General features: G+C 46.2%; 1 protein-coding gene across 1 annotated transcript in view; it reads right to left on the bottom strand.

Annotated features, from left to right (window-relative positions):
* XPR1 (xenotropic and polytropic retrovirus receptor 1) overlaps positions 1-16,451 on the bottom strand; it is a 106,417-nt gene that overhangs the window by 8,980 nt on the left and 80,986 nt on the right. The window contains exons 9-12 of the mRNA XM_031063307.1: positions 15,440-15,605; positions 13,593-13,784; positions 416-582; positions 1-77 (exon numbers count right to left, since the gene is read on the bottom strand). Coding sequence (XP_030919167.1) covers positions 1-77; positions 416-582; positions 13,593-13,784; positions 15,440-15,605 — 602 coding nt within the window. The remainder of the gene's footprint in view (positions 78-415; positions 583-13,592; positions 13,785-15,439; positions 15,606-16,451) is intronic.

The raw sequence follows: 16,451 nt of genomic DNA, 5'->3' as shown, positions 1-16,451 counted from the left end.
AGGGAGGTGAGGGAGATCTGGATGGTCCACGCAAAACGCAGGATGACATCTTCTACAATGGCACAATAGTAGTATGCCTGAGGAGCAACAAGAACAAAACAGCTCAGCAAACACCTTCTGCATCCAAAAGACCTCATCAGGTCTTCAGGAAGCTACAGTATCTGCTGCTCAAACTCAAACAAAACGAGGGCAATGATCTCTTGGAAATGAGAAATGATCTCTTGGAAACAAATTTCATTTGTTGATCATTTCAACGAGAAATGATCTCTTGGAAACAAATCAGCTCTACTGCTGGAAAATCCCAGGCTGTAGCATTGAAATGCTCCAGTGGGAAACTGCAACATGCTCTAAACTCAGCAAGTTTGGTTAAAGTGCTACAATCCTGTCCTAAGGTAAGAGCAGGCTGCATACGCACTTTCTGTGGGTAGACAATTCCTTCTCGGAGAAAGGTATTTTCACCAGCATTTTTGTCAAAGAGACCCCAGTCCATCTTCAGGTCCCAAATGAGGGTATAGCAAGAGCTGATGAAACAGAAGATAATCCACAGGTAGAAGAACACTTGGGTGTCACTGTGGTTTTTAGCTGGAAAAGAGAAGAACAACACACTTCTGTAGAACTGAGAGCACATTCCCTCTTAAAATAGCTACAAACTGCCTCATTTGAACAGTGGAAATCTCCTCTTCTGTCCGAGTTCTGGGAATCTGAGCCAAACCAACACCCTTAGCAGGGCCTGCTTTATATTGTTATTCGAATTCCACTTTCTCATTCACCTTTCAGCACTTGGGTTTTAAATGTACATTAATATTTGGAACAGGCTCCCAGAGAAGTAGTCACTGTCCCAAGCCTGCCTGAGTTCAGGAAATGTTTGGGGAACACCCCGAGGTACATGATGGGATTCCTGGGGATGGTCCTATGCAAGGGCCAGGAGCTGGACTCGAGGATCCTTGGGGTTCCAACTCAGGATATTCCATGGTTTTTATTTTCCTGGATTCATGGCAGAGCTGCCGTTCTGGCTCTGAACAGCAGGTGGAAGCTGAGGGCCGCGTTTCACAAAGGACACGGGCTCATACAAAGGATACAGCACTGACGCAGAGCTCAGTGAGGAGGGTTTGGTAAGAAAATATTTGAGTTTGTATTAACATCAACAACTGTGAATCAGTTGGTAATTCCCCCATTTTCTCTCCACTAAAAGCCTGAAGAGCATGAGCAGTACAGGAATTACCCCCAGCCATTTCAGAGCTTGTGGTGGCAAGGGAAAAGGCAGCGCTACATTAAAATGTACAAATCCTAAAGTAGGCTCTGTATGGAGTTTTAAATACCCATACAGAGCTCCTCTTTGGAAACAGGAGACTGTGGGCCCCACCATCTGCTCAGCTGGGGATAGTTTCTCCAACGTTGTTTCCCACTCCCCCCTGGAAAGGTTACGTTGCTCTCAATTTGGCTACAATTCCCTACATCAGCTGCCTGGGGAAAACCAAACAGAGCTGGTATTTCTGTTTGCTTTTGGAAAGCTGGCTCCAAAAATCCATGCAAATAAACCCCATTATGATGCTTTGGAAGGCTGAGACATTTTGCACCTGGCTGCTAGCAGGAATCTCTCCTTTCTGTGCAGCCTCAGCAATTGCTCATTCACCAATTCCCTCTAACAAAGCAAACAACATTTCCAGTACAAAAAAGATGTTTTCAGCCCAAGCCCAACACCACACTAAACAACAGCACCTTCTTCTATTTATGTGGCTTTAAAACAACAGAATCCCTGCAGCTGATCAGCCAGGGAGCAACAGGACACTTTTCCCTCTCCTTCCCTCTGTATTTCCAGCAATTATGATTAGATGTAAAGCGGCAATCCGATAAAATTAATGGAGGTGAAAATGAGAGTACATTCCTCCCATTACGCCTTTCAGGCTTCCTGGACATGATGTGCAGGATATAGGTCAAACCCACACGCTCCTTCCCCTCTCAAAACACCCCCCTAAGGCAAACCTCTGAACCTTCCCCTCTCAAAACACTCCCCTAAGGCAAACCTCTGAACGCCACTCCTGCAGCAAAGCCTGTTTAGCACAGGAAAAGGGCACAGCATGGCTGCAGCTCCCAGCTCTGAGCAGCTCCCCTGCTTTGGGGCAAGGCTGGAAGCCTTTCAGCACTCCCCACATGCTCAGCTTGGCCAAGACACGGGTCCAGCATCACATTCCTGGTCCCTGCAGAGCGCTGACGTCACCCAGGAGCAGCGCTCACGGATGCCCAGGTACCTCGCACGCTGCTGCTGCTGCTGCTGCCTGGAAACAGCCTCTCCCAGACTATTTTTAACGTGCAGCTGCCCACAGAAAGGGACACAGGTGAGGATTTTGGAGCTTAGCAATGAGGGCTGCACTGCCAGGTTTCATTCCTTGCCCCCCCCATAGCTCCTCCAAAGCCTCCACAACATTATTTCAGGAAGAAAAGGCAGTTGCTGACATTCGGTGACTCATGAGACACTAAGCCTGTTCTTTCCAGCCTTATTTTTAGCTCATTAGATCTCCATGTTTAGTTCCCATTACCAGACCCTAAAGGATAATTCAGAGGCAGTTCATGGGTTGTATGTGCTTTCAAAGCACCTAAAATGCTCCAAAACACCCTGTGATGCTGCAGTGCTTCCTCTCACCTTAGGCTTGGAAGTTACATCATACTGCTTTGGGTTGGGTTCGTTTTTGGGCTTTTTTTCCCCTTAAGGGCAGAATTCAAATAAACTGAGCCTTATTCCACTCCTCATGGAGCAGCCATGGAGAAGGCAGTGCAGCCAGGACCATCCTGAGCCATGCCCTGCAGGAGCAGGCAGAAGAGCAGGCAAGCATTGCTGGGCAGCTCTTTTGGAGCTCTGTGGTCATGGAGGGGCCAGTCTGCCCCCTGATTCTCATCTCCAAGCACACAAGGGGTGAGGAAAACTCTATCCTAAGTTGCCAGCTATAGAGGAAGGGGATTTCAAAGGTTCTTGCTGCTTAAACCTAAATCCCAGAATGGCTCAGGCTGGAAGGGACAGTGGGTCACCTGGTCCAACCTGTCTGCTCAACCTGTCCAGAGCATGTGGCACAGGCTCTTATGAGCAATTACAGAGAGGAGAACTGGGAAGGAAAAGGCCCAATCTAATCTCACCAATCTCAAAAGGATGTGCTTGCTTTCAGTTAAGTTATCCTGGGCTCAGTTCCCCTCTCCCTGCCTCTGTCTTTGCAGCAGCCTTTCCAGTGGCACCTGGGATCACACTGCTTGGCCCCTTGCTCCTGCTCCCTTTTTCACCAGCCACCTCTGCAATGCATTCAGCTCCTGAAAAAAAATCATTAAAACCCCAAATCACTCCCTGGTAAAATGCTCTAATCAGAACTAGCCCATTGTCTTCAGTCTTGGCCTCTAAGTCCTTCCTTTAATCACTTATCCTCCTTTTCCTCCTGCCTGCAGTTCTGTTTGATACCTTCCTTCCTTCTGTCCTCATTGGTATTCAGCTGGTGTGCAGAAATATGTTACTGCTCCAGGCAAGCAATTATAGCTGGGTCTCTGCTGGCTGGTCCTAGCAGCCCTCTCCACTGCTGCTCAGGGGGAGAGAAAATCAAGGCATTCATATTCTGCCCAGAGGCTCCATCAACTCCTGCCCTGCCGGTTTTCCACGAGCAATACAGAGCTCTGCATATTTATGATGATGTCAGGGTCTATTTAAGCTGGAACTGTTTCATCCTGTGTGTTTTTTCTTTGTTTAATGAGGTGCTAGAAAACACCAAAAACCATGAGAGAGAGGCTCTGGATGAGAGAAGCACTCTGGCAGATCTCAGCCTCTCCAGGAAGGAAAAAAGAGGAAGTTTTCAGTACCCCATGGTACCGGTGACATCCCCCCAAAGGAGGCATGAAGGACCTTCCTGCTCCATGCTCCACCACAGAGCAACCTCCTGAGCTGCTGTTATTCAAAGCAGCATGTGCAGGACAAAACAGCAGCAGCACAAATCCTCTGAAGCTGCAGGTGCAGCTCAGAGCCTGAGGATGGGCTGATTTCAGGGCTCACACTGCCATGCCTGCAGCCTGGAGGTGTGCAGTTATGTCAGAGGCTATCCGAGTCCACAGAGCTCCTCCACTTGCCACAAAGCCTGTGGGAAGCAGCTTGCCACGGGAGCTTTTGCAGCCCTCACCACAGAATTTCCATTAGCATCCTCAGTTTACCCTGTAACATGCAATTCCAGCAGATCCTCTGCACAAATACACCTCAAATTGCTCCAGAAGGTCAACTAGATAAATAATGGATGGCTTCCACCTTTGAACTGAAGCTGTGAATGGCCACAGTCCCAGAAAACGGCCAAAGGCACTTGCAGCAGCAGAATTTACTGCCTGCAAGAACTGCTGATAGGCAATATCCTGCATCCCCAGCCCAGCCCCAGGGGCCACAGAATCTCACTGGCATTCTGAGGGAGCACTGCTCTGCAGAAATCACAGCCCCCTGGAAGCACAGGCAAGAGAAAAGGCTGCTTTCCATCAAAGAGAGACAGCCAGTGCTCTCCTGAATGCTGCTAATATTGACTTTACCTCCAAAGAATTCAGCTGTTTACCCTGCTGAATTATTCTGGGGAATGTAAACACTATATAGCATTCAACACAGCAAAAATCAATGCCATGTATTATTGAAGGGCTGGATAAGAGCACAATGGCCCTTGATAAGCATTCCTGGCTTGTCACCCACCGTGGGTTGTGCTGATGGGGAGGGCTCTGATAACAGCTGGAGGTTATCAGGGAACACAGCCAGGTAAGCCCTGCTACACAGAACACCAACAACCACAGCAACTCTGCCAACTAAACAACCCCCAGTCCAGCCTGCCAAAGCCAGCCTCAATCACAGATTTAAGCAGAAGCAAAGCACAAATGTATTTAGTGTGCAAGGCAGCTCTGAGCAGGCCTAGGGATGCTGTGTGCCCATTAAGTCCATCCCAGCACACCACAGAGCAGGGTGACAGCCAGAAGTGACTTATCTACATAAGAACTGCCATCAGAGTGACATCCCCAAGCATTTGTCTAACATCTCAGTGCTCAAAGCACAGCAACACCTCTCCCCTCAGTAATTAGATCTCTTAATGAGTGGGTAGAGCTGCCTTTCTGCCCAGCCAGCACGTCCTGCTGTTTAGCACTGATCAATGGCAGAAACAGGACATGACAGGGGACTTGATGCAGTTAAAAGGCAAAAATAACCCACAGGAGCACAGGCTGTGGAGAGCTGATGGGCCCTGCCAAACACTGACTCTTCCCAAAGAACCTTCCCTTGGATTGTGCAAACCTCTGCAGTCGCCTCCAGGCACAATTTAAGCAAAGCAGCAGCAAAGAACTGTCAAGAGGAAACATTTCATATCTTCTTTTAGCCAAAAGTCTACATTTGCAGAGCAGGGAAATCCCAAAATCGTGTTTGGATTAAAAACTCTCTGCAGGTTTGCGTTGCTTTGTGTCTAATTGGAAGTCATGGCAGCAAACTCCTGGCTTGTACCTCACCAAGTGACAAGTGTGATTTAGCTGCAAACAGGAGGCAGCATATCAGCCATGGCTGAGATTGGAGCTGGGTCTTTTTTGGTGCCTCCTCTAGCTTTTGAGAAGTGCTGTTAGAGAAAGTTTAATCTCTACCTTGAGAAGGATGGGGTTTCCAATCAGAGCCAGAAGTCTCACTAATAAGAATATCTGATCAGAAATGAATAGCATGGGGATGGGGACACAATGTCATCTGCTACATCTATAGTCCTTTGACATCCAACAGCAGATCCTTTCAAAACTTACTTCTTTTAAAAGCAAAAGAGAAAAATTGTTAGATGACTGCATCTCCTACATTTCTGCACCACCACAGACTCCAGACCCGTGTGTATCTGACAGGAAGATTGCTTGTAATGCAGCCACTTGCTTTTCTTAAAATGTTCCATTAAAAAAAGAGTCAGGCTTCCCACCTTAAGTGCCTGTGAAATTAAGAATCAGTAGGTCACCCTTTTAACTTGCACCTCATTCATTAGCATTCCCATTTCCCCAGCCACCTTTAACACAAAGACATATAAAGTAACATTTGTGTTATTCTAAAAAAAAAAAAAAAAACAAAAGCTACTCAGGGAGCTATAAAAATTTTAGTAACCAGTTGTAAAAAGCAAAAAAAAAAAAAAAGTATTTAAATTATTAAAAAAGAAAGTTTCAAATAATTTAAGAAATCCAACAAAAATAACTAAAATGGAGTGTTTTCTCTACTCCAAGACTTTTAAATTAAAGCAAAAAGTTAAAATAAAGTAAAAAAATAAAGACTAAGAAAAAAAATTTAGGAGACATGGCAGCAACATACTCAATATTAAAGAAAACCTTAATACCTATAACAAATAATTACGTTATAGTAAGAGGGCAACTAACCAATCTAAAAAAAAGCTATTTTTACAAACCATCAAAATATAAACTTAGAAAACAAGTGAAGACTCATAACTTCTTGTATATACTCAACTCCCTTTTGGGTAAGAAGTCATTAAAACAACTAAAAGTAAAGATCACATTTAAAAATAAAGAAATTATTTTAAAAGTAAAAGACCAACAATGTGTAAAACATACTAAACTTAATATTAACAATTAGTAAAACCAAAATCAAAAATCAAATGTGGCTGCTCCTGATGCAGCATTCCAGGGATGCTCCTGGCTCCACCTCAAGCACCATCACTGGGATACTGGGCTGGGTGTCAGCAATCAGCTGAGCTAACAGGAAACCAGGAGAAACCAGGGTACCACAGAGCCCTGAGGAGGTCAGAGGGCAGGATGAGAAATGTTTGCCCATGGCAATGCCTCCCAATTCCTCACTAATGACACTGCTGCCTCTCTGATGGAAAGGATCAGAAAGACTGCCTAATGAACACAACTCATTACTGGAGGCCTCCTGGGCATGGGGATGACAGGGTTGCAGACAAAAATTCATCCTAGCTCCCAGCAATGTGACAGACTGTGCATGTTTTGGCTCCAAATAATCATCCTGGTGGAGCTGCCAGTGTGCTGTGCTAAGGGAAGGCGTGTGAAAACAGCAAGTATTAAGAAAGAAGCCAGTTAATCCCATTACAAAGTTTGTTTTACTTCAAGAGGTCAATCCAAGCACTCTATAAGGCTCTTGTGACACCTAAATCAAATGCTGACAGCTCTTTCAGTGCTGAGGAAGAGAGGGAGAGATGGGAGGTCTTGTACCGACACACAAGTGAGGGAACAAGGTCTCATAAATGCTGCTTGCTTAATTCTCTTGTGAATTTTTAAGTTTTGTGCTTACAAAAATTCTACATGTTCACTTATTTTGCCCTGCCCCATCCCCTAAAAATGAATTTATCAATCTCAGCTGGGGGACTATGCACTGTTGCACTGCTGTCATTTCAGTGCCAGCTCTCACATCCCCTCCCTGTCCCCTGCTGTAAGCAAGCAGGATCACAGTGCTTTATTGTGCCACCCACCAGCAGCCTCACTGCACGGGGGCTGCCACCTGCAGCTTCTAACACAGCAGTGACAAGGGCTAAGTGACACAACCAACCACCCACAGAGCTCAGGTGCAGCCAGGTACCTCCTGCAGCCCCCAGGGGCACAGCTGGATGTCACCCCAGCCTGCTGTGCATCACCAGCAGATGATGGTGACCAGAAACCTCTGCAGATGCCTCCAGGCACAATTTAAGCAAAGCAACAGTGAAGAACTGTCAAGAGGCAACATCTCGTATCTTCTTTTAGCCAAGAGTCCACATTTGTAGAGAAGTCAGAGCCGTCCTCAGGGCCCTGCAGGGGACAGAGTGTGGCAGAAGCAGTGACCTGTCCCAGCATGATGTGGTGTCACCGCTGGGAATGGCCAAAGCCATCCTGATTAACGAGGAGTGGGCAGCAGGGAGAGACCTGGGAATCTTCCACTGCATTTTCCAAAAGCTGCACAGTTCCCATTCATCTTTCTCTCTATTAATAAGGGATTGTCCAACACCTTCCATTAATTGCAGGATGGATTTTGCCTTGGCATTCCACATCTCTATTCTGTGGCCCTTTTCTCTTAGGGCTGCCTTTAAAAATCATAAATTAGACATTACTGCAGAGAAGCCTCTTTCTGAAGTGATGGGGAGAGCACAGACAGAAGTGCTGCCCTTCAGAGACAGCCCTATTTAGTTAACTTCCGTATTTTTAATTACTGCCAATTTCCTGGGCTGTTTAATGAAAAAGTGCATGGCAGTTCCATTATCTTAGACCCACCCAGAGCTCTCCAGGGCATCCCAAGCCAATGGCAACTGGTGTTCAGCAGACTCATTTGGAGTACCTGGATAAACTGTGGGAGCAGGAAGGAAGAAGAGATGCTTACTCAAGTTTCCAGGCCATGTGGATTAACTTTGGAGTAATTCAGAGGTTAATAAATAGCAGGATTCTACTTAGACCACAAGGATTTCATTGAATAAGGTGTGTGAATCAAACCGACAACGTCCATAAACCACCCTGCCTTTCAGTTAAAGGATAAAATCCCACACAGCCAATAGCAAGGTAAACAAAAAAATGGTCACACTGAAGCAGTAAATCCCACAAAACAAGAAAATTATGAGAGGTACTCAAGAAGCTCAGTTCTTCAAGCACAGAAGCCAAAGCAATATTTTGGTATTTCCAATGACACCATGTGAGCAAGCTGCATCAAGGTGAGAAAACTGTCAGCAGCAAAATCACGATGTCTCATTTTAAAATGAATAAAGTTGGAGCAAAAATCATGACTGAAGCTTCAGAAGTGACCAGCACTCCTTGAGTAGTACAACACAACTATTTCTTAGAAGAGCTGAACACCTAAATATAACAACCCTATCCTACACAGCCTGAGTCAGGTCTGAGTGAGGAGTGAAACCAAAGCTGGCTATTCCAGATATGTCAGTGTGCCTCCTTTAAGGCAAGCACAATTTTTACAAGAAGGGAGGCCCGTGGATTTCCCTCTCTGGGATCTCCTCGGTGTAAGGAGGACATGGACCTGCTGGAGTGAGTCCAGAGCAGGCCATGAAGATGCTCAGAGGGATGAAGCACCTCTTCTATGGGGACATGCTGAGAGAGCTGGGAGTGTTCAGCCTGGAGAGGTGACCAGATGGCTCTGGTGAAACCTTAGAGCCCCTTCCAATGCCTAAAGGGGCTCAAAGAGAGTTGGAGAGGGACTTTGGACAAGGGTCTGGAGTGACAGGACAAAGGGGAACGGCTACAAACTGACAGAGGGCAGGGTTAGATTAGATATGATGAAGAAATTCTTCCCTGTGAGCGTAGTGAGGCCCTGGAACAGGCTGTCCACAGAAGCTGTGGAACACATCCCTGGAAGTGTTCAAAGGTCAGGTTGGACAGGGCTTGGAGCAACCTGGGATAGTGTAAAGTATGTGGGTTGGAACTCCATGATCTTTAAAGTCCCTTCCACTCTATGATTCTACAAATGCTGTGATAATGTGGACTGAAGTGGGAGCCTCTTTAGTGGTGCACTTGTCAAGCAGAGCACATCTGCTTTTGGCAGAGTGAAAACACAGCAGAAAGCAGTTGCGTGTCAAAACAACGCCGTGCTCAGGCTGAATATTCCGCCGCAGGCTTGGGCTTAATCATCTGCTTCCCCAGCAGCACGTAGGTTCCCCTAGGGATTAAACAAGGCAATGTAATACTCTGTTGGCTGGCTCTGGGGAAAGCTACTCAGCACTGGCAGGGAACTTAATGCCAGCACTGAGCTCCTTAGTGCAAAGCAAGGGTGGGAAAGAAGGGGACAGAGCGGGCTCCCCGGTTGTCAGGTAGCTTCGAGTTACAGCCATGCCTCATTTGCCTGAGCAAACACACCCTGCAGCACTTTATTTACAGAACACGGCCTTTGCTTCCCATTCCTTTGGGAGAGATAAAAATACTGAGAATTCCTCCTCTGGGAACTCAGCAACAGTTGTCCTCGTGTTGTTGTTGTCGTCCCTGAAACAAGGGCTGTGCTTGCGAGCCGTGCTGGAGTCTGCACTCATCTACACCTGCTTGCTCCAGAATTATGTTCTGGGGTAGCTCCTCTCCCATTTGCTTCACTAATCTCAGTGATTCCTGAATATCAAGATGACAGCTTGGAGTTACCCCTGTAAAGCTGGTCTGGTCCCAGACCAACAGCATTGCAAGTTTCAGAGCAAAATCCTAACGGAATTCACTCTGCTCTCTTAGCGGTCTGACATGCAAACTGCAATTAGCAGAGAAAATTGCACCCTGCATCTGAATCCAAGGGAAGGAAAGTAAAGAAATGGCTGCTCCCAGGGAAGAAAGAATCAGAATTATGCACTGCCTGAGCAATATGAATTATTAAACAGGGATATTTGGGGGAAACAGATACTTGTCAAGAGCCCACAGTACATGGTGCTAGTGGGGGGATCCTTCACTAGAGGAGGTTTGGAGTAGGGAATACCACACAGGACTAGAACAGAAACATCATTTAATAGGGTGGCATTTGTACATTTGTTTAGTTTGAGTTATTTTCCAGCAGCAAGCCCAGGAAAATAAAGTGCTGTCAGTGCACTGTGTATGAATTAGCTGCTCTCCACACCAGCAAACCCTCCCAACCCCACAGCCCATCTTCACAGGGCTGGCAGGCACTGACTAAAACCCACAGAGCAGCTACAAACTACCCAGTGTTCAAATGAAGGGAGGAAGATGAGACTTCTCAGAGGGCTGTGATGTCCCCAGGCCTCCCAAGTGGAGAACAGGCACTGGTGTCCATTACCTGACCTCCCAAGGAAAGGGCAGGGATTGCCCTCTCCTCCTGGCAGCCAAAAGCTGTCATTCCAGAGGTGTAAGTCACAGGCTTGCAAGCACAGGCATGGAAGACTGTTAAAATAAAACTCTTGATACCACAGAAATTACTAGGTTTGTTACTGAAATTTAGAGCAGGTCTGAGGAGCAAGCATCTTCACCAATTTGACACCTGTTTTGGGCAGCACTTCCTTCAGAACACACAGCTCTCCCCAAGAGATGTTTAGGAGGTAAGAGAAGGGTGTTTGCTATCCTTGGGCAGACACAGAGAAGGTGTGGGTGAGCAGCACATCTATTTTCAACAGCAGCATCATAACAACTTGATGATAAACCATCTGATTCCAAGTGCCAAACAAACTGACGACCTATGTAAAGCACTTTGATAAAATTGGCTTCTTAACAGGTACAACACACTAGAAAGTGTGCTTATGGCAGGATGGGAACAGGCCTACAGGCCTGAGGGGACATGTGCAGGGCTTTAGGCAGCCCTGTGAAAAGCCAGCACAGTGACATTTATAAATCTCTGCTAATGTGTAATTTCCAAAGGCCACGAAGCTTCCAAAGTATTTTTTTTTTTCTGTTAGACACCAACAGCGATGTGCCACTGACAAAACTGGACAGACAAAAGCTGGGAGTCAGGAACATCTCACAGCAACTGGAACAAGGCTCATAAACACCTCATTACAGCCCACTCCCTGCCAGACTGGGAAAGGGGACACCAGTTATGTGTTGCAGCAACCAGAACCAGGGTAGCAACACGGGCACAGATGAAAAGCTTCAAGGGCAGTGGAAAGAGGTCAAACTCTTCAACAGGACCTTTTCACAGAGGGTGGTTCTCCTCTTGGTTCCAACCTGTCCTGGGCTGTAGGATAAGTGTGTATTTTATTGCCATCTGTCAGAGCTGGGGCAGTTCTCTGCTGTTCATTGGGCAGTTTTCTTTATCTCTCCCACAGCCAACCCTCCCTCCAGGAGATCTCTTCTGTTCGTGGGCCATTAATTATTAATTATCTTCTGTCCATGGGCCACTGAGTGTCCCTGCATGGCTGATCCAATTCCATCATCCCATGGGGAGATGCTCTGCCCAGGGGAGGAGCCAAGCATTCCTACCTGGATCCAATCTGAGCCTGGAGCAGCACAGCAGCCTTTGCCCACTGCATTGCCAGAGGAGCAGCTTTCTGCTGCCCTGCATTGCCAGAGGGAGCCCAGGCCCATCTGCAGCAGCCCTGGAGCTGCAGAGGAAAACTCCCCCCTTGTGCAGGATCCCTGCTCCAGCAGCAGCACAGCTGGCACTGCAGGAGGGCTGAGCCCCCATGGGATGGGGCTGTGCCACCCCCTGGCACACAGTGGGGCAGGGCATGGTCTGACTCTGGCAGTGGGATTTTTTTGTTTGTTTGTACTATTGCATTTGTATTTCAATTTTCCTGGTAAAGAACTGTTATTCCTACTCCCATATCTTTGCCTGAGAGCCTTTTAATTTCAAAATTACAAGAATTCAGAGGGAGGGGGTTTACATTTTCCATTTCAAGGGAGGCTCCTGCCTTCCTTAGCAGACACCTGTCTTTTCAAACCAAGACACAACCCCATCCCAACTGAAGGCTCTGGCAATGTGTCCCCCCTGAGGGAGGCAGAAGCATTAGTCAGGCTCCCCAGAGCAGCTCTGGCTACAGAAGATGTAAGCAGTGATTCTGGAGCCAGGCAATCTGCCTGTGCCTCATCCCAGGCTCTGGCAGCGGTGACTAACTGGACTGCAGGGCTGCAGAATGTCACTGAGCAAACAAGTTAAAACAGGAACGAGCTTCAGGGACAAGGCAGCAGGGAGGAGATGCACAGGGGATACTCCCAGAGGATGCTCCCACACCAGCTCTGGATCCAGAGCCCAACTCCCAGCCTTCAGCCAGCTTGGGCCACTGCCCCTCCCTGCCATTAAAATACACTGACAAACATCATCAGTGTGACTCTGGGCCCAGCAATGTCAAAGCAGACATTTCTTGGCCACGGGAAGGTTTCTAACAATCCTGCCACCCCTCCAAAACACCCAGCATGTTAACTAGAATCATGCCTTCAACACTTCTCCCTGCCTCACCACAGGAATATTTCAGGCTAAGTAATTGCTCACAACTGTGTGTGGTTGCTAATTTCTGGGTATGTAGAAGGGAGATATTCTCAAATGAAAGAATACAGCTTTTAGGGCTTCAGAACAATGAAAGGCAGGGCAGGGCGACTGCCTGAAGTGCAGAAACTAAAAGCTTTTTCCTTCAGAACAAGAGTAGAATCGAGTAATTGTCGTTTCCAGGGAGATGAGGAACTTCAGGGATCAGAGCTCAATCTGCAGTTAAATGGATTGGAAACAACTCCTTACCAGCTGCTGAAAAAACATGGATAGAATCACACAGGAAAATCAGAGAGAGCATTTTTTCCTGGCACTGTGCACATGCCTTCACATTTAGGAATGATGGACAGATTATTTAGATGATCCAGGTTAAATATTCATGAATGTTAAGAGAGAAGTATTTGCTGTGCTATCCCTTTTCTCATCAGTCTCCCTCCCATTCACCTTCCTTTGCAGCAGAACCTGACAGGAATTTCAGCTTTCAAAAGACAAACCTAAAAGTTCCCTCCCCCGCTCCCTAAGTGCAATTCTAAGCAGACCAGGGATGTGAAAAAGACCTAAAATAAGATCTTAAAACACTCTTTACAAGCTGGGCAGGCCCCTGCCTTTCCCCAGAGATATTTCACAGGTGCCAAAACACAAGAAGCTCGCGTTTCAATAGGATGCCAGACTCTGAGCTTCTCCCGTGTAAAAAAAAAGCAAACCCCAAGAGCTGCACAGGATTCTCCAAAACCACCAATACCTTCGTGAGTGCTGTAGAGGGCTGCAAATGTCACCACGAAGAAGGTGGTGGAATATTTTCCAGCGTTAACCAGATGAAAGGCCCGTTTGTTATCGCGGTAACGGCGCAGGCACTGGATGAATCGCAACCAAGCAGGGATGCACTGGACAACTGCTCTCACTCCGTAGGAGTAGCTGTTACAAATCTGATTATCTGCAAGAAAAACAGGAGTTGAAGCTGTTAAAGCAAAGAGTTAGTAAGTTTAAGAACTGCTGTTGTCTTCCTGTCTGCAATATCATTTTATGGCAGTGATTTCCCATCAGCAGCTGTGGTACCGAGGCACACAAACTGCAAGAAGCCAAAGTAGCTCAATATTCCATCTTGGAGGTGTTCAGGTGACATCAATAACACATCCAGACAGATCACCATCTAACTCCCTCATCCTGCCAGTATAACCAACATCTAGATTAGAAATTATTTATTTTTTAATGTGCTTAGCGCTGTTGGCAGGACTGTGAATAATCAAATTAAAGATGGAATTACAAAAGGCCTGTGACACTGCATTTTTGTGCATAAATGGGAGAGCACTTAGAAACTCTGCAGGACAGCTCTAAAAGGCTACTTTGCCAAAGATGCCCTTGACCTGTTTTTCTTGTGCATTGTAATAGGAAAAAACACATCTCAGTATGGCACTGGGTTTGGCGTTTCTCACTTTGTTTTTTAAAAAGCAAAGCCAAGGCACAGTCTGGTTTCAAAATCTGAGATGAGAAGCAACCACACCACAATGCCACTGTGTCCCCTCCTTCATGTTTGAAAACCTTTTTATTAAGGCAATGACCAGGAAACCCTCAGCTTTTCCTGGAATTTCCCAAGAATTCCATATTCTTCTGCTGTCTCAGCACATCTAAACCAAACACCCTGCTGCCTAACATTCATTTGTTTCTTATTCACACTAAGGGAGACACATTATTAGCTGATATTTATCCCAAAACACCGTGCTATCATTCCACTGCTCAGATTGGAAGAGGACAAATTGTTATGCACACAGTTGCTTTATGTATTTTAATTTTATTTTTAATAAGTAAATATTTAGCTGCTCGCAACGCTGTCTCTTAAAATGAAGGGGAAGATCAGACAGATTGGGAGAACAAAGTGAACACTGATGCTTATTGAAGCATACAGCAAATTCTCTCAGCAAGTGTCAAAACCATCAGACAATATGATTTGCCAGCAGTCACGGCTTAAAATGGAAAGTCAACAGTGAGGAGACAGGTACTGTTTTGCCACTGGGAAGGCCAAAGTCAAAATTCACATTCCAGCTCTGTGTTCCTTCTGGCTAGAAAATAAGGGAAGACAGAGCATGGACAGCCCTGGCAGAGCAGCTTAAACTCAAATCAAGTAAGAGGTGGCACCAAGGAGCTTCTGCATCCTCTCTTGCTTTGGAATGGAGCCTGTAAGAACCAGGCTACAGCACAGAAAGCTGTGATCAACCAGCTCAGGATTCTCATGATGAGCAGCAGAGAGAGGCTAAAGGCAAATACATGGTTAAATTACTATGAAATAAAACAACAATGCCAGGAAAATGGATTTCTCTTTCCAATCAGGAGTGCTGTGTCTAAATTCTTTGATGGATATAGACATCAAGCCAAATGACTGGATTAGGAAATGAACACTGATGTGAAATTCCATTTCTCTGGATGGAAGTAAGAAAGGGGAGAATCTCTTTAATGCCACATTTACAAGAAATGCCAATTATTTTGGTTGCCTGTACTATTAATAACCCTCTTTAAAACAGACAATTAGGAAGCTGCCTGCCTCAGTGTTTGTCAGGTCATTTTGACCCCATTCCCAGGGCTCATCAGCATTACCTGTATCTGCCAGAAGTCCAGCATTGTCCTCCCACTGAACCTCAAAGCTGTAGAAGCAGATCATGTATTCCAAATCCATAAGTATCACCACCAGGCTGTTGAGCTGATCAGCCAGCCAGAAATCTGCGAAGCCTACCTTGTGGAAGGGAGCAGTGAATACTCGAAACTGTCAGGAAAAACAAAGCAGGAATAATTCATGGCTGTGTCAAAGGCATCCAAATGCAGTGGCAGGACATCGCAGAACTGAACAAATATGGAAATAACAGAAATGCTTGAAGATTTATTGCTGACCTTTTGCTCCTGTTGACAAAAAAGGATAACTGTCTCCCTGCTTTCAGTACAGAGAACATTCCTGCTTTCCTCCTCCTGTATGCATCTATTTCTTTTCCCCCACCCCCAAGCCTTTTGTTTTTTACTGGCAGAACAGTCCAGTCTCCTCTAACCAAGCTCTTTCCCAGAACTCCCAGTCTCCATTTAGGAGCTCTACACAGCTCCATTTCTCTCATTGCCCCTCACTTTGATCAGCACCTTCTTTCAGGCACTTACATCGTGGCCACTGACATCTTCCACGTTTACCTTCCCCCTCACACTTAATGTCAGTTGGATTTAGACCCTCAGCACAGCCATTAGTCTGGTCATGCCTTGGTTTACTTAACTCATGAGTTGTTCTTTGGCATTAAAAGTTGTGACAGTGAGGATTGTTACTGGGTCTGCCAAAGCCTCCAGCAGGGAAAGGGTGAAAGAAAAGGCAGAGGAAATCCTATTACCTGTCAGTTGGACTCCCCCTCAATCCCAGTCCACTTTACCTCTAAGCCTGAAGAGCAGTTTTGCTCCTTCCAAAGCAGACAGTTTTCTGCTCCATTACCTTTGATTACCCCTCTCCCTACCCAGTTAGTTGTAGGTACTAATAGCCAATTTCTCACAGAGAAGGCGCCAGCACCATCCGGTCATTCTGGGATTTATGAACCTTTAAATTAATGAAAGCACAGGCTAACACTGATCTTTTATACTG

This window comes from Geospiza fortis, unplaced genomic scaffold (assembly GCF_000277835.1).
Source record: "Geospiza fortis unplaced genomic scaffold, GeoFor_1.0 scaffold506, whole genome shotgun sequence".
Taxonomy (NCBI): domain Eukaryota; kingdom Metazoa; phylum Chordata; class Aves; order Passeriformes; family Thraupidae; genus Geospiza; species Geospiza fortis.
This window is presented reverse-complemented; position numbering and strand designations above follow the sequence as displayed.